Source organism: Salvelinus alpinus, chromosome 11 (assembly GCF_045679555.1).
Source record: "Salvelinus alpinus chromosome 11, SLU_Salpinus.1, whole genome shotgun sequence".
Lineage (NCBI taxonomy): Eukaryota > Metazoa > Chordata > Actinopteri > Salmoniformes > Salmonidae > Salvelinus > Salvelinus alpinus.
In genome coordinates this window covers 721,330-739,625 of record NC_092096.1, presented here as the reverse complement: position 1 = coordinate 739,625, position 18,296 = coordinate 721,330, and the positions used below count along the sequence as shown (strand labels likewise).

At 47.5% G+C, this 18,296-nt stretch overlaps 1 protein-coding gene across 2 annotated transcripts in view; it reads right to left on the bottom strand.

Moving 5' to 3' along the window:
- Positions 1–266: 266 nt before the first annotated feature.
- The window catches only part of LOC139533448 (xylosyl- and glucuronyltransferase LARGE1), a gene marked incomplete at its 5' end in the record, with an annotated part of 45,351 nt that continues 27,321 nt past the window's right edge, over positions 267–18,296 (bottom strand). Inside the window, 5 exon segments of one of the 2 annotated variants that reach the window (XR_011666752.1) lie at positions 766–956; positions 2,843–3,972; positions 4,098–4,293; positions 8,095–8,241; positions 12,983–13,261. Coding sequence is in view for 1 of the 2 variants with exons in the window: in XM_071331476.1 (XP_071187577.1) it covers positions 759–956; positions 4,098–4,293; positions 8,095–8,241; positions 12,983–13,261 (820 nt within the window). 2 annotated transcript variants of the gene reach the window in all.

The window sequence follows — 18,296 nt, the reverse complement described above, 5'->3', positions numbered from 1 at the left end:
CCTTCCCTCCCTCTCTCCTTCCTTCCTTCCCTCCCTCTCTCCTTCCCTCCCTCTCTCCCTCCTTCCTTCCCTCCCTCCCTCCCTCCCTCCCTCCTTCCCTCCTTCCTTCCTTCCTTCCCTCTCTCTCTCCCTCCCTCCCTCCCATAGTGATGTCCAGTAGTTCTGTTAGAGAAGGGCAGAGAGTTGTAGGAGTCCAGACCAGCCTCTACTGACTCATCCTTCACAGCAGCAGCTTCCTCGTCCAGCCAGCCAGAAACCAGAGCAGCTTCCTCGTCCAGCCAGAAACCAGATGGAAACCAGGTCAGCAGCTTCCTCGTCCAGCCAGAAACCAGATGGAAACCAGGTCAGCAGCTTCTGGACAGGTTGCTCCCTCCGTCCTCGGAGGGGTTAAACAATGTTCGGGACACAACGACCTTACGGTTACCCCCGGTTACCCTTCAGTTGGTTAACGCTGGTTTGTCTCAAACCAGGTCATAACCCCAAAACTAAAGGTGAGAGTTCACAAGAATCAGAGCTCACAATTTAAACCTCATGATCGGTTGGCACAAAGGTCAGAGTTCGCGGTAAGAGTCTTTTAGTAACCATTCTGTCCACTCCTGACTACATCGACTGTCCTTAGAATCCACCGCCCTTTCCCTCTCCTCTGCCCGGCCCAGAGGAGTCCTGGGTAGTAGTGTAGTCCTAGACGGCCTTAGAGGAGGGTGTTATGGGTAGTGTAGTCATTAACGGGTCAGAGTGTCCTGGCTCATCGGTGTTGGCTAGCTGTTGTTCTCTGCAGTCATGTATTTGAGGGCAGCGAAGCCGTATCGTCTAGACATGTTCTGTTGGAACTCCTCCTTCAGGGTCTTCAGGCAGACCCGGTACTGCTTGTTGGACCGGAACTTGGTGATGTCGAAACTGGGAGCGTGAGGCATGTGGATCATATAGGCGTTGGGCAGAACCACAAACTCATACTCCTGGGACAGAGGACAGAGGACAGAGTTAGAAACACTAAGACAGCATCACTAACTCATACTGCTGGAAGAGAGGACAGAGTTAGAAACACTAAGACAGCATCACTAACTCATACTGCTGGAAGAGAGGACAGAGGACAGAGTTAGAACCACTAAGACAGCATCACTAACTCATACTGCTGGTAGAGAGGACAGAGGACAGAGGACAGAGTTAGAAACACTAAGACAGCATCACTAACTCATACTGCTAGAAGAGAGGACAGAGGACAGAGTTAGAAACACTAAGACAGCATCACTAACTCATACTCCTGGAAGAGAGGACAGAGGACAGAGTTAGAAACACTAAGACAGCATCACTAACTCATACTCCTGGGAGAGAGGACAGAGTTAGACACACTAAGACAGCATCACTAACTCATACTGCTGGGAGAGAGGACAGAGGACAGAGTTAGACACACTAAGACAGCATCACTAACTCATACTGCTGGGACAGAGGACAGAGGACAGAGTTATAAACACTAAGACAGCATCACTAACTCATACTCCTGGGAGAGAGGACAGAGTTAGACACACTAAGACAGCATCACTAACTCATACTGCTGGGAGAGAGGACAGAGGACAGAGTTAGACACACTAAGACAGCATCACTAACTCATACTGCTGGAAGAGAGGACAGAGGACAGAGTTAGAAACACTAAGACAGCATCACTAACTCATACTCCTGGAAGAGAGGACAGAGGACAGAGTTAGAAACACTAAGACAGCATCACTAACTCATACTCCTGGGAGAGAGGACAGAGTTAGACACACTAAGACAGCATCACTAACTCATACTGCTGGGAGAGAGGACAGAGGACAGAGTTAGAATCACTAAGACAGCATCACTAACTCATACTGCTAGAAGAGAGGACAGAGGACAGAGTTAGAAACACTAAGACAGCATCACTAACTCATACTGCTGGGAGAGAGAACAGAGGACAGAGGACAGAGTTAGAAACACTAAGACAGCATCACTAACTCATACTGCTGGTAGAGAGGACAGAGGACAGAGTTAGAAACACTAAGACAGCATCACTAACTCATACTGCTGGAAGAGAGGACAGAGGACAGAAACACTAAGACAGCATCACTAACTCATACTGCTGGGACAGAGGACAGAGGACAGAGTTAGAAACACTAAGACAGCATCACTAACTCATACTGCTAGAAGAGAGGACAGAGGACAGAAACACTAAGACAGCATCACTAACTCATACTGCTGGGACAGAGGACAGAGGACAGAGTTAGAAACACTAAGACAGCATCACTAACTCATACTGCTGGGACAGAGGACAGAGGACAGAGTTAGAAACACTAAGACAGCATCACTAACTCATACTGCTAGAAGAGAGGACAGAGGACAGAAACACTAAGACAGCATCACTAACTCATACTGCTGGGACAGAGGACAGAGGACAGAGTTAGAAACACTAAGACAGCATCACTAACTCATACTGCTGGGACAGAGGACAGAGTTAGAAACACTAAGACAGCATCACTAACTCATACTGCTAGAAGAGAGGACAGAGGACAGAGTCAGAAACACTAAGACAGCATCACTAACTCATACTGCTGGGAGAGAGGACAGAGGACAGAGTTAGAATCACTAAGACAGCATCACTAACTCATACTGCTGGGAGAGAGGACAGAGGACAGAGTTAGAATCACTAAGACAGCATCACTAACTCATACTGCTGGGAGAGAGGACAGAGGACAGAGTTAGAATCACTAAGACAGCATCACTAACTCATACTGCTGGGAGAGAGGACAGAGGACAGAGTTAGAATCACTAAGAGAGCATCACTAACTCATGTGAGTGACAGAGTGATGGGTAAAGGTATGTCCAGTACCTGTGAGTGACAGAGTGATGGGTAAAGGTGTGTCCAGTACCTGTGAGTGACAGAGTGATGGGTAAAAGGTGTGTTCAGTACCTGTGAGTGACAGAGTGATGGGTAAAGGTGTGTCCAGTACCTGTGAGTGACAGAGAGTGATGGGTAAAGGTGTGTTCAGTACATGTGAGTGACAGAGTGATGGGTAAAGGTGTGTTTAGTACCTGTGAGTGACATAGTGATGGGTAAAAGGTGTGTCCAGTACCTGTGAGTCACAGAGTGATGGGTAAAAGGTGTGTCCAGTACCTGTGAGTGACAGAGTGATGGGTAAAGGTGTGTTCAGTACCTGTGAGTGACAGAGTGTTGGGTAAAAGGTGTGGCCAGTACCTGTGAGTGACAGAGTGATGGGTAAAAGGTGTGTCCAGTACCTGTGAGTGACAGAGTGATGGGTAAAGGTGTGTTCAGTACCTGTGAGTGACAGAGTGATGGGTAAAAGGTGTGTCCAGTACCTGTGAGTGACAGAGTGATGGGTAAAGGTGTGTTCAGTACCTGTGAGTGACAGAGTGTTGGGTGAAAGGTGTGTCCAGTACCTGTGAGTGACAGAGTGATGGGTAAAAGGTGTGTCCAGTACCTGTGAGTGACAGAGTGATGGGTAAAGGTGTGTCCAGTACCTGTGAGTGACAGAGTGATGGGTAAAGGTGTGTCCAGTACCTGTGAGTCACAGAGTGATGGGTAAAGGTGTGTTCAGTATCTGTGAGTGAGAGTGATGGGTAAAGGTGTGTCCAGTACCTGTGAGTGACAGAGTGATGGGTAAAAGGTGTGTCCAGTACCTGTGAGTCACAGAGTGATGGGTAAAAGGTGTGTCCAGTACCTGTGAGTGACAGAGTGATGGGTAAAGGTGTGTTCAGTATCTGTGAGTGAGAGTGATGGGTAAAGGTGTGTCCAGTACCTGTGAGTGACAGAGTGATGGGTAAAAGGTGTGTCCAGTACCTGTGAGTCACAGAGTGATGGGTAAAAGGTGTGTCCAGTACCTGTGAGTGACAGAGTGATGGGTAAAGGTGTGTCCAGTACCTGTGAGTGACAGAGTGATGGGTAAAGGTGTGTTCAGTACCTGTGAGTGACAGAGTGATGGGTAAAGGTGTGTCCAGTACCTGTGAGTGACAGAGTGATGGGTAAAAGGTGTGTCCAGTACATGTGAGTGACAGAGTGATGGGTAAAAGGTGTGTTCAGTACCTGTGAGTGACAGAGAGTGATGAGTAAAAGGTGTGTTCAGTACCTGTGCGTCCAGCTCCATAATATGAGCCACTTTATTCCACCCAAAGCCAACGAAGCGTCTGTCGTACTCTGGACTGTCCCGTCTCACCATCACATATGGTTCAAAGTCCGCTTCCCACTGGACCCTGTACGGCGTGGTGGCAGTCCTCCACTTAGCAAAGTTAGTGGGAGCATGACCCTTCGTCCAGACATGGTATCTAGCAGGGAGAACATTCAATACTTTATTGCCAAGGAGGGTGAGGAGGGATTGTGGGGCGGCAGGTAGTCTAGTGCTTTAGAGTGTGGGACTAGTAACTGAAAGGTTGCTAGATTGAATCCCCGAGCTGACAAGGTAAAAATCTGTCGTTCTGCCCCCTGAACAAGGCAGTTAACCCACTGTTCCCCGGTAGGCCTTCATTGTAAATAAGAATTTGTTCTTAACTGACTTGCCGAGTTAAATAAAAGGTTGAATGAATAAATAAAAAATGGCACAAAAAAACCTACATGGAGATAGTGTGACACCTTCTGATTAGAGTTTACATCTGGGAGCCCATCTAGCTGAGTGGTTGAACCCATCTGGGAGCCCATCTAGCTGAGTGGTTGAACCCATCTGGGAGCCCATCTAGCTGAGTGGTTGAACCCATCTGGGAGCCCATCTAGCTGAGTGGTTGAACCCATCTGGGAGCCCATCTAGCTGAGTGGTTGAACCCATCTGGGAGCCCATCTAGCTGAGTGGTTGAACCCATCTGGGAGCCCATCTAGCTGAGTGGTTGAACCCATCTGGGAGCCCATCTAGCTGAGTGGTTGAACCCATCTGGGAGCCCATCTAGCTGAGTGGTTGAACCCATCTGGGAGCCCATCTAGCTGAGTGGTTGAACCCATCTGGGAGCCCATCTAGCTGAGTGGTTGAACCCATCTGGGAGCCCATCTAGCTGAGTGGTTGAACCCATCTGGGATCCCATCTAGCTGAGTGGTTGAACCCATCTGGGAGCCCATCTAGCTGAGTGGTTGAACCCATCTGGGAGCCCATCTAGCTGAGTGGTTGAACCCATCTGGGAGCCCATCTAGCTGAGGGGTTGAACCCATCTGGGAGCCCATCTAGCTGAGTGGTTGAACCCATCTGGGATCCCATCTAGCTGAGTGGTTGAACCCATCTGGGAGCCCATCTAGCTGAGTGGTTGAACCCATCTGGGAGCCCATCTAGCTGAGTGGTTGAACCCATCTGGGAGCCCATCTGGCTGAGTGGTTGAACCCATCTGGGAGCCCATCTAGCTGAGTGGTTGAACCCATCTGGGAGCCCATCTAGCTGAGTGGTTGAACCCATCTGGGAGCCCATCTAGCTGAGTGGTTGAACCCATCTGGGAGCCCATCTAGCTGAGTGGTTGAACCCATCTGGGAGCCCATCTAGCTGAGTGGTTGAACCCATCTGGGAGCCCATCTAGCTGAGTGGTTGAACCCATCTGAGAGCCCATCTAGCTGAGTGGTTGAACCCATCTGGGAGCCCATCTAGCTGAGTGGTTGAACCCATCTGGGAGCCCATCTAGCTGAGTGGTTGAACCCATCTGGGAGCCCATCTAGCTGAGTGGTTGAACCCATCTGGGAGCCCATCTAGCTGAGTGGTTGAACCCATCTGGGAGCCCACCTAGCTGAGTGGTTGAACCCATCTGGGAGCCCATCTAGCTGAGTGGTTGAACCCATCTGGGAGCCCACCTAGCTGAGTGGTTGAACCCATCTGGGAGCCCATCTAGCTGAGGGGTTGAACCCATCTGGGAGCCCATCTAGCTGAGTGGTTGAACCCATCTGGGAGCCCATCTAGCTGAGGAGGGATTGAACCCATCTGGGAGCCCATCTAGCTGAGGAGGGATTGAACCCATCTGGGAGCCCATCTAGCTGAGGAGGGATTGAACCCATCTGGGAGCCCATCTAGCTGAGGAGGGATTGAACCCATCTGGGAGCCCATCTAGCTGAGGAGTGATTTAACCCAACTATCTGGGAGTCTTCTAGCTGAGTAGTGATTGAACACAACTATATGAGTCTTCTAGTTGAGGAGGGATTGAACCCATCTATCTGGGAGTCTTCTAGCTGAGTAGTGATTGAACCCATCTGGGAGTTTTCTAGTTGAGTAGTGATTGAACCCAACTGGGAGTCTTCTAGTTGAGTAGTGATTGAACCCATCTGGGAGTTTTCTAGTTGAGTAGTGGTTGAACCCAACTGGGAGTCTTCTAGCTGAGTAGTGATTGAACCCAACTGGGAGTCTTCTAGCTGAGTAGTGATTGAACCCAACTGGGAGTCTTCTAGCTGAGTAGTGATTGAACCCAACTATCTGGGAGTCCTTCTAGCTGAGTAGTGATTGAACCCAACTATCTGGGAGTCTTCTAGCTGAGTAGTGATTGAACCCAACTATCTAGGAGTCTTCTAGCTGAGTAGTGATTGAACCCATCTGGGAGTCTTCTAGCTGAGGAGGGATTGAACCCATCTATCTAGGCGTCTTCTAGCTGAGTAGTGATTGAACCCATCTGGGATTCTTCTAGCTGAGTAGTGATTGAACCCATCTGGGAGTCTTCTAGTTGAGTACTGATTGAACCCAACTTTCTGGGCTCTGTGGCTCAATCTGTCATGTTAACGATCAAAAACAATCTCTGTGTTAAAAGACAAACAAACATCTACACTGCAGCTTGGATTTAAACACCAGGAGTCTTTATTTTATTTATTAAACCTTCATTTAACGAGGCATCCCTTTATCCCTTAGCGCCAGAGACAGATTGATGTTGTACCTTTAAATGATCATTTCAGTCGTTGGCAGGCAAATGGCAAAGTAACATCTGTGCTGCTGCTTAACTAATGAGAATGTGTCCCATCCCTTTAAGTGTTTTGTTTTAAATAACGTAGGTATTTCTTTATTTAAACAGGGTACAGGACCAGCTGGAGGGGGACAGAGGTTCAGAAACTGGCCCAGTGGACCATCCCTTTAAGTGCCTTGTTTTAAATAACATGTGTAGGCATTTCTCCACTTTATTTAAACAGGGTACAGGACCAGCTGGAGGGGGACAGAGGTTCAGAAGACTGGCCCAGTGGGCCATCCCTTTAAGTGCTTTGTTTTAAATAACATGTGTAGGTATTTCTCCACTTTATTTAAACAGGGTACAGGACCAGCTGGAGGGGGACAGAGGTTCAGAAGACTGGCCCAGTGGTGATCCCAACCCTCTGCAGCTGAGGGACACACCGTGCGTGTAGTGTAATGCTGCTGAATGTGTTTTTACCTGAAGGTGAAGAGAGTCCCCATGTCCAGTTGGGACAACAGCTCAGCCTTGGACTGAATGTGTTTTTACCTGAAGGTGAAGAGAGTCCCCATGTCCAGTAGGGACAACAGCTCAGCCTTGGACTGAATGTGTTTTTACCTGAAGGTGAAGAGAGTCCCCATGTCCAGTTGGGACAACAGCTCAGCCTTGGACTGAATGTGTTTTTACCTGAAGGTGAAGAGAGTCCCCATGTCCAGTAGGGACAACAGCTCAGCCTTGGACTGAATGTGTTTTTACCTGAAGGTGAAGAGAGTCCCCATGTCCAGTTGGGACAACAGCTCAGCCTTGGACTGAATGTGTTTTTACCTGAAGGTGAAGAGAGTCCCCATGTCCAGTTGGGACAACAGCTCAGCCTTGGACTGAATGTGTTTTTACCTGAAGGTGAAGAGAGTCCCCATGTCCAGTTGGGACAACAGCTCAGCCTTGGACTGAATGTGTTTTTACCTGAAGGTGAAGAGAGTCCCCATGTCCAGTTGGGACAACAGCTCAGCCTTGGACTGAATGTGTTTTTACCTGAAGGTGAAGAGAGTCCCCATGTCCAGTTGGGACAACAGCTCAGCCTTGGACTGAATGTGTTTTTACCTGAAGGTGAAGAGAGTCCCCATGTCCAGTTGGGACAACAGCTCAGCCTTGGACTGAATGTGTTTTTACCTGAAGGTGAAGAGAGTCCCCATGTCCAGTTGGGACAACAGCTCAGCCTTGGACTGAATGTGTTTTTACCTGAAGGTGAAGAGAGTCCCCATGTCCAGTTGGGACAACAGCTCAGCCTTGGACTTGGGGTAAGACAGACGGTAACGGAGCGTCTCGAAGGCCGGCACCACCAACGCTTTCTTGTTGTTAGCCATGTCCAGCTGTACCACAGACTTCCTATAGGGACGTTACAGAGACGTTACAGGGACGTTACAGGGACGTTACAGGGACGTTACAGAGACGTTACAGGGACGTTACAGGGACGTTACAGAGCTTTCTTGTTGTTAGCCATGTCCAGCTGTACCACAGACTTCCTATAGGGACGTTACAGAGACGTTACAGGGACGTTACAGGGACGTTACAGAGACGTTACAGGGACGTTACAGGGACGTTACAGAGCTTTCTTGTTGTTAGCCATGTCCAGCTGTACCACAGACTTCCTACAGGGACGTTACCGAGACGTTACAGAGACGTTACAGAGACGTTACAGAGACGTTACAGAGACGTTACAGGGACGTTACAGGGACGTTACAGGGACGTTACAGAGCTGTCTTGTTGTTAGCCATGTCCAGCTGTACCACAGACTTCCTACAGGGACGTTACCGAGACGTTACAGAGACGTTACAGAGACGTTACAGAGACGTTACAGAGACGTTACAGGGACGTTACAGAGACGTTACACGGACGTTACAGAGCTTTCTTATTGTTAGCCATGTCCAGCTGCACTACAGACTTCCTACAGAGCACAGATGTTGTTGCAGAGACGTTATTATTACGTTACAGAGACGTTATTAGAACGTCACAGAGCTTTCTTATTGTTAGCCATGTCCTGCTGAACTACTGACTTGTTACAGGGGACAGAGATGGAGTCATTCTAACATTACAACATGACAGACAGACAGGCAGATAAACAGACAGACAGATAAACAGACAGATAAACAGGCAGACAGATAAACAGACAGACAGGCAGATAAACAGACAGACAGATACAGACAGACAGACAGACAGATACACAGACAGGCAGATAAACAGACAGACAGATATACAGACAGACAGACAGATAGACAGACAGACAGACAGATAAACAGGCAGACAGATAAACAGACAGACAGACAGATAAACAGGCAGACAGATAAACAGACAGACAGATAAACAGACAGACAGACAGACAGATAAACAGACAGACAGATAAACAGACAGACAGATAAACAGACAGACAGATAAACAGACAGACAGATAAACAGACAGACAGATAAACAGACAGACAGGTAAACAGACAGACAGGTAAACAGACAGACAGATAAACAGGCAGACAGATAAACAGGCAGACAGATAAACAGACAGACAGATAAATAGACAGACAGGTAAACAGACAGACAGGCAACACAGCCAAATACAATACTGTAGCTCTGAAAAGAAAAAGGGAAACTAAATAACCTTTATCAAACAGCCAAACAGTCCCAAGGGTTAGAAAGTCACTCTCTCCACACATACACATCTGAGATCTAGAAGTTTCCACAGCAATGTGACCCCAGAATTAGAAGAACATATTATACATTACAGTATCTCTACGGCCGTGACAGTCTCCCTCACCTGAGGTACTCGTAGAGGACATTATACATTACAGTATCTCTACAGCTGTGAGGGTCTCCCTCACCTGAGGTACTCGTAGAGGACATTATACATTACAGTATCCTCTACGGCTGTGACGGTCTCCCTCACCTGAGGTACTCGTAGAGGACATTATACATTACAGTATCCTCTACGGCTGTGACGGTCTCCCTCACCTGAGGTACTCGTAGAGGACATTATACATTACAGTATCCTCTACGGCTGTGACGGTCTCCCTCACCTGAGGTACTCGTAGAGGACATTATACATTACAGTATCCTCTACGGCTGTGACGGTCTCCCTCACCTGAGGTACTCGTAGAGGACATTATACATTACAGTATCCTCTACGGCTGTGACGGTCTCCCTCACCTGAGGTACTCGTAGAGGACATTATACATTACAGTATCTCTACGGCTGTGACAGTCTCCCTCACCTGAGGTACTCGTAGAGGACATTATACATTACAGTATCTCTACAGCTGTGATGGTCTCCCTCACCTGAGATACTCGTAGAGGACATTATACATTACAGTATCTCTACGGCTGTGACAGTCTCCCTCACCTGAGGTACTCGTAGAGGACATTATACATTACAGTATCCTCTACGGCTGTGACGGTCCCCTCACCTGAGGTACTCGTAGAGGACATTATACATTACAGTATCCTCTACGGCTGTGACGGTCCCCTCACCTGAGGTACTCGTAGAGGACATTATACATTACAGTATCCTCTACGGCTGTGACGGTCCCCTCACCTGAGGTACTCGTAGAGGACATTATACATTACAGTATCCTCTACGGCTGTGACGGTCCCCTCACCTGAGGTACTCGTAGAGGACATTATACATTACAGTATCCTCTACGGCTGTGACGGTCCCCTCACCTGAGGTACTCGTAGAGGACATTATACATTACAGTATCCTCTACGGCTGTGACGGTCTCCCTCACCTGAGGTACTCGTAGAGGACATTATACATTACAGTATCTCTACGGCTGTGACGGTCTCCCTCACCTGAGGTACTCGTAGAGGACATTATACATTACAGTATCTCTACAGCTGTGATGGTCTCCCTCACCTGAGGTACTCGTAGAGGACATTATACATTACAGTATCTCTACAGCTGTGAGGGTCTCCCTCACCTGAGGTACTCGTAGAGGACATTATACATTACAGTATCTCTACGGCTGTGACGGTCTCCCTCACCTGAGATACTCGTAGAGGACATTATACATTACAGTATCCTCTACGGCTGTGACGGTCTCCCTCACCTGAGGTACTCGTAGAGGACATTATACATTACAGTATCTCTACGGCTGTGACGGTCTCCCTCACCTGAGGTACTCGTAGAGGACATTATACATTACAGTATCTCTACGGCTGTGACGGTCTCCCTCACCTGAGGTACTCGTAGAGGACATTATACATTACAGTATCTCTACGGCTGTGACGGTCTCCCTCACCTGAGGTACTCGTAGAGGACATTATACATTACAGTATCTCTACAGCTGTGATGGTCTCCCTCACCTGAGATACTCGTAGAGGACATTATACATTACAGTATCTCTACAGCTGTGAGGGTCTCCCTCACCTGAGGTACTCGTAGAGGACATTATACATTACAGTATCTCTACGGCTGTGACGGTCTCCCTCACCTGAGATACTCGTAGAGGACATTATACATTACAGTATCTCTACGGCTGTGACGGTCTCCCTCACCTGAGGTACTCGTAGAGGACATTATACATTACAGTATCTCTAACAGACAGACAGATAAACAGACGGACAGATAGATAGACAGGTAAACAGACAGACAGACAGATAAACAGACAGACAGACAGGTAAACAGACAGACAGATAAACAGACAGACAGATAAACAGACAGACAGGTAAACAGACAGACAGGTAAACAGACAGACAGATAAACAGGCAGACAGATAAACAGGCAGACAGATAAACAGACAGACAGATAAATAGACAGACAGGTAAACAGACAGACAGGCAACACAGCCAAATACAATACTGTAGCTCTGAAAAGAAAAAGGGAAACTAAATAACCTTTATCAAACAGCCAAACAGTCCCAAGGGTTAGAAAGTCACTCTCTCCACACATACACATCTGAGATCTAGAAGTTTCCACAGCAATGTGACCCCAGAATTAGAAGAACATATTATACGGTACAGTATCCTCTACGGCTGTGACAGTCTCCCTCACCTGAGGTACTCGTAGAGGACATTATACATTACAGTATCCTCTACGGCTGTGACGGTCTCCCTCACCTGAGGTACTCGTAGAGGACATTATACATTACAGTATCCTCTACGGCTGTGACGGTCTCCCTCACCTGAGGTACTCGTAGAGGACATTATACATTACAGTATCTCTACGGCTGTGACGGTCTCCCTCACCTGAGGTACTCGTAGAGGACATTATACGTTACAGTATCTCTACGGCTGTGACGGTCTCCCTCACCTGAGATACTCGTAGAGGACATTATACATTACAGTATCTCTACAGCTGTGATGGTCTCCCTCACCTGAGATACTCGTAGAGGACATTATACATTACAGTATCCTCTACGGCTGTGACTGTCACCCTCACCTGAGGTACTCGTAGAGGACAGTATACATTACAGTATCTCTACGGCTGTGATGGTCTCCCTCACCTGAGGTACTCGTAGAGGACATTATACATTACAGTATCTCTACGGCTGTGACGGTCTCCCTCACCTGAGGTACTCGTAGAGGACATTATACATTACAGTATCTCTACGGCTGTGACGTTCTCCCTCACCTGAGATACTCGTAGAGGACATAATACATTACAGTATCCTCTACGGCTGTGACGGTCTCCCTCACCTGAGGTACTCGTAGAGGACATTATACATTACAGTATCTCTACGGCTGTGACGGTCTCCCTCACCTGAGGTACTCGTAGAGGACATAATACATTACAGTATCCTCTACGGCTGTGACGGTCTCCCTCACCTGAGGTACTCGTAGAGGACATTATACATTACAGTATCCTCTACGGCTGTGACGTATTCCCTCACCTGAGGTACTCGTAGAGGACATTATACGTTACAGTATCTCTACGGCTGTGACGGTCTCCCTCACCTGAGGTACTTGTAGAGGACATTATACATTACAGTATCTCTACGGCTGTGACGGTCTCCCTCACCTGAGGTACTCGTAGAGGACATTATACGTTACAGTATCTCTACAGCTGTGACTGTCTCCCTCACCTGAGGTACTTGTAGAGGACATTATACATTACAGTATCTCTACGGCTGTGACGGTCTCCCTCACCTGAGGTACTCGTAGAGGCCGTACATGGGCAGGAAGTCGATATCTGACAGGAACATGTAGGGCGTGTTGACCTGTCGCATGGCTACATTTCTGAGCAGGTTGACCGGATAGAACTGGCCCTCCTTGTAGACGATGTGGTAGCCCACGTTCCCCCTGGACATCAGGACCTCTGACCCCTGGGTGTAGCGCAGGAACTGTTGAGCCTCAGCATCAGAGAGATACAGGGCCAGGCTGATAGGACCTTCCCAGTGTTTACAGATAGCCTCCAACATCTGGAGTCTGGAGAGGAGAGAGAGACACTACCGTTAGAGGAGGAGGAAGAGGAGAGGAAGAGGAGAGAGAGACAGAGAGAGAGAGTGTCCAGGTTAGAACAGCTGACAATACTAAACTAAATAACCTTGGTGCTCCGGTTCCTTCCTGGCTGAGAAGAGGAGGTAGAGGAAACTAAAAGATTATTACTTAACACATTGGAAAGAATTAACAAAAAAACTGAGCAAACTAGAATGCTATTTGGCCCTAAACGGAGAATAGAATACCTGACCACTGTGACTGACCCAAACTTAAGGAAAGCTTTGACTATGTACAGACTCAGTGAGCACAGCCTTGCTATTGAGAAAGGCCGCCGTAGGCAGACATGGCTCTCAAGAGAAGACAGGCTATGTGCACACTGCCCACAAAATGAGGTGGAAACTGAGCTGCACTTCTTAACCTCCTGCCCAATGTATGACCATATTAGAGACACATATTTCCCTCAGATTACACAGATCCACAAAGAATTCAAAAACAAATCCAATTTTGATAAACTCTCATATCTACTGGGTGAAATTCCACAGTGTGACATCACAGCAGCAAGATTTGTGACCTGTTGCCACAAGAAAAGGTCAACCAGTGAAGAACAAACACCATTGTAAATACAACCCATATTTATGTTGATTTATTTTCCCTTTTGTACTTTATTTGCACACCATTACAACACTGTATATATACATAATATGACATTTGAAATGTCTTTATTCTTTTGGAACTTCTGTATGTGTAATGTTTACTGTTAATTTTTATTGTTTATTTCACTTTTGTATATTATCTACCTCACTTGCTTTGGCAATGTCAACACATGTTTCCCATGCCAATAAAGCCCCTTGAATTGAATTGAGAGAAGATAGAAAGAGAGGAGAGAGAGAGGAGAGAGAGAGAGATAAATCAATATAATATATCAGGCCTATAGTATTGAATTATTCAGTACAGAGCTATTTCATGTCAGGTATTCAACATATAGATGAGGAAATGGATGAATCTTGATCTCTGTAGCTGTAATCTCAATCTGTGTTCATCCAACCGCCATATCGTCCAATCATCCAATCCCCTTCACACTGATCCACTGTTATTGGCCAGGTTTTACAGATGAGGTGCCAATAGGCAGAGGTGAAGCTGACATTTACCAATGTTAAATCAATGAACCCTCCGCTGTGGTTTCTACCTGTCCACCGACATTACAGAAACCCTGAACAACCTCACGACTCATTAGAATGGGAAGAAGGGGTGTTCTGAAAGAGATGTGGAGGCCGTGAGAGACTACTGTATTAACGTGTGTGTGTGTGTGTGTGTGTGTGTGTGTGTGTGTGTGTGTTGTGTGTGTTAATGATGTCATTAACCTAACCCTCTCTCCTGTGTTCTCTGGGACTGGGCTGTGGAACACAACAGCTTGCAACTAGAATGGGTCCATATGGGCCTCAGTGTTCCCTGTGTTCTAGAATGAGTCCATATGGGCCTCAGTGTTCCCTGTGTTCTAGAATGAGTCCATATGGACCTCAGTGGTCCCTGTGTTCTAGAATGAGTCCATATGGACCTCAGTGGTCCCTGTGTTCTAGAATGGTTCTATATGAACCTCAGTGTTCCCTGTGTTCTAGAATGGGTGTATATGGGCCTCAGTGTTCCCTGTGTTCTAGAATGGGTCAATATGGGCCTCAGTGTTCCCTGTGTTCTAGAATGGGTCTATATGGACCTCAGTGTTCCCTGTGTTCTAGAATGGGTCTATATGGACCTCAGTGTCCCCTGTGTTCTAAAATGGGTCCAAATGGGACTCAGTGTTCCCTGTGTTCTAGAATGGGTCTATATGGACCTCAGTGTTCCCTGTGTTCTAGAATGGGTTCATATGGACCTCAGTGTTCCCTGTGTTCTAGAATGGGTCCAAATGGGCCTCAGTGTTCCCTGTGTTCTAGAATGAGTCCATATGGGCCTCAGTGTTCTAGAATGAGTCCATATGGGCCTCAGTGTTCCCTGTGTTCTAGAATGAGTCCATATGGACCTCAGTGGTCCCTGTGTTCTAGAATTGGTCTATATGAGCCTCAGTGTTCCCTGTGTTCTAGAATGAGTCCAAATGGGCCTCAGTGTTCCCTGTATTCTAGAATGGGTCCAAATGGGCCTCGTTGTTCCCTGTGTTCTAGAATGGGTTTATATGGGCCTCAGTGTCCCCTGTGTTCTAAAATGGGTCCAAATGGGCCTCAGTGTTCCCTGTGTTCTAGAATGGGTCTTTATGGACCTCAGTGTTCCCTGTGTTCTAGAATGGGTCCATATGGGCCTCAGTGTTCCCTGTGTTCTAGAATGGGTCCATATGGGCCTCAGTGTTCCCTGTGTTCTAGAATGGGTCCATATGGGCCTCAGTGTTCCCTGTGTTCTAGAATGGGTCAATATGGGCCTCAGTGTTCCCTGTGTTCTAAAATGGGTCCAAATGGGCCTCAGTGTTCCCTGTGTTCTAGAATGGGTCTTTATGGACCTCAGTGTTCCCTGTGTTCTAGAATGGGTTCATATGGACCTCAGTGTTCCCTGTGTTCTAGAATGGGTCCAAATGGGCCTCAGTGTTCCCTGTGTTCTAGAATGAGTCCATATGGGCCTCAGTGTTCCCTGTGTTCTAGAATGAGTCCAAATGGACCTCAGTGTTCCCTGTGTTCTAGAATGAGTCCAAATGGACCTCAGTGTTCCCTGTGTTCTAGAATGGGTCCAAATGGGCCTCAGTGTTCCCTGTGTTCTAGAATGAGTCCATATGGGCCTCAGTGTTCCCTGTGTTCTAGAATGAGTCCAAATGGACCTCAGTGTTCCCTGTGTTCTAGAATGAGTCCAAATGGACCTCAGTGTTCCCTGTGTTCTAGAATGGGTCCATATGGACCTCAGTGTTCCCTGTGTTCTAGAATGGGTCCATATGGACCTCAGTGTTCCCTGTGTTCTAGAATGGGTCCATATGGACCTCAGTGTTCCCTGTGTTCAAAGTCAATAGAATGGATGACTGGAGGCTAATATTCATATATTTCCCTATCAGCAGGATGACATGTGGTCTTCAGCTCACAGAGCTAACTGACAGGGCTAAACGGTAAAGACTCCCCATGCCATGTGGTCTTCAGCTCACAGAGCTAACTGACAGGGCTAAACGGTAAAGACTCCCCATGCCATGTGGTCTTCAGCTCACAGAGCTAACTGACAGGGCTACAGGGTAAAGACCCCCCACGCCATGTGGTCTTCAGCTCACAGAGCTAACTGACAGGGCTACAGGGTAAAGACTCCCCACGCCATGTGGTCTTCAACTCACAGAGCTAACTGACAGGGCTACAGGGTAAAGACTCCCACGCCATGTGGTCTTCAACTCACAGAGCTAACTGACAGGGCTACAGGGTAAAGACCCCCCACGCCATGTGGTCTTCAGCTCACAGAGCTAACTGACAGGGCTACAGGGTAAAGACTCCCACGCCATGTGGTCTTCAGCTCACAGAGCTAACTGACAGGGCTACAGGGTAAAGACTCCCATGCCATGTGGTCTTCAGCTCACAGAGCTAACTGACAGGGCTACAGGGTAAAGACTCCCCACGCCATGTGGTCTTCAGCTCACAGAGCTAACTGACAGGGCTACAGGGTAAAGACTCCCCATGCCATGTGGTCTTCAGCTCACAGAGCTAACTGACAGGGCTACAGGGTAAAGACTCCCACGCCATGTGGTCTTCAGCTCACAGAGCTAACTGACAGGGCTACAGGGTAAAGACTCCCATGCCATGAGGTCTTCAGCTCACAGAGCTAACTGACAGGGCTACAGGGTAAAGACTCCCATGCCATGTGGTCTTCAGCTCACAGAGCTAACTGACAGGGCTACAGGGTAAAGACTCCCATGCCTCTTGTGACTTCTAAAGGCCCAGACACACAGAGAAAACAGAAGAACACATTAAACGGTCTTTAAAGTGTTCTGAAACCTTTTCCAATGTTTCCCAGCTTGGGGATAAAGTCCCGATCCCCTTGCCTGACTTAATTTAATTTACTCTGCGATGTGGTCCAACTCAAACATGCTGCTATAATAACCTTCAGTCACTCAAACTAGAAAGGGGAGAGAGAGAGAGAGAGAGAGAGAGAGAGAGAGAGAGATAGTGAGGGGGGAGAGAGAGAGATAGTGAGGGAGGAGAGAGAGATAGTGAGGGGGGACAGAGAGAGATAGTGAGGGAGGAGAGAGAGATAGTGAGGGAGGAGAGAGAGATAGTGAGGGGGGAGAGAGAGATAGTGAGGGAGGAGAGAGAGATAGTGAGGGAGGAGAGAGAGAGAGAGAGAGAGAGAGAGAGAGAGGGAGAGAGAGAGAGAGAGAGAGAGAGAGAGAGACAGAGAGAGAGAGAGAGAGAGAGAGAGAGAGAGAGAGAGAGAGACAGAGAGAGAGAGAGTGTGTGTCCAGGACAGGTTAGAACAGCTGACAATACTAAACTAAATACCCTTGGTGCTGTCCGTTCCTTCCATTCTCCAGAAATTGGATATTCACTCTGTATTAATTTCATTGTAAACTTAGACTGTGTGTCCCAAATGGCACCATATTCCCTATATACTGTAGTGCACTCCTTTAGACCGGGGCCCATACTGTAGGAATAGGGTGCCATTTGTTTCTAGTGACTTCACACTCAGTGCTCAGTAATGAGAGGACTGCAGAGGAAAACTAGACAGATGAATTAGCAGAGAAATGGACGAGTGAAGAGATCTGTGGTAAAACTCTGGGTTTCTGCTTCTGTTCCTGCCTGAGAGAACTGTAATGATCTTTACTAAATCTGCCTGGCAACAGGAGGGGGGTTAACATCCTCTATAATGTAATGATCTTTACTAAATCTGCCTGGCAACAGTAGGGGGGTTAACATCCTCTATAATGTAATGATCTTTACTAAATCTGCCTGGCAACAGGAGGGGGGTTAACATCCTCTATAATGTAATGATCTTTACTAAATCTGCCTGGCAACAGGAGGGGGGTTAACATCCTCTATAATGTAATGATCTTTATTAAATCTGCCTGGCAACAGTAGGG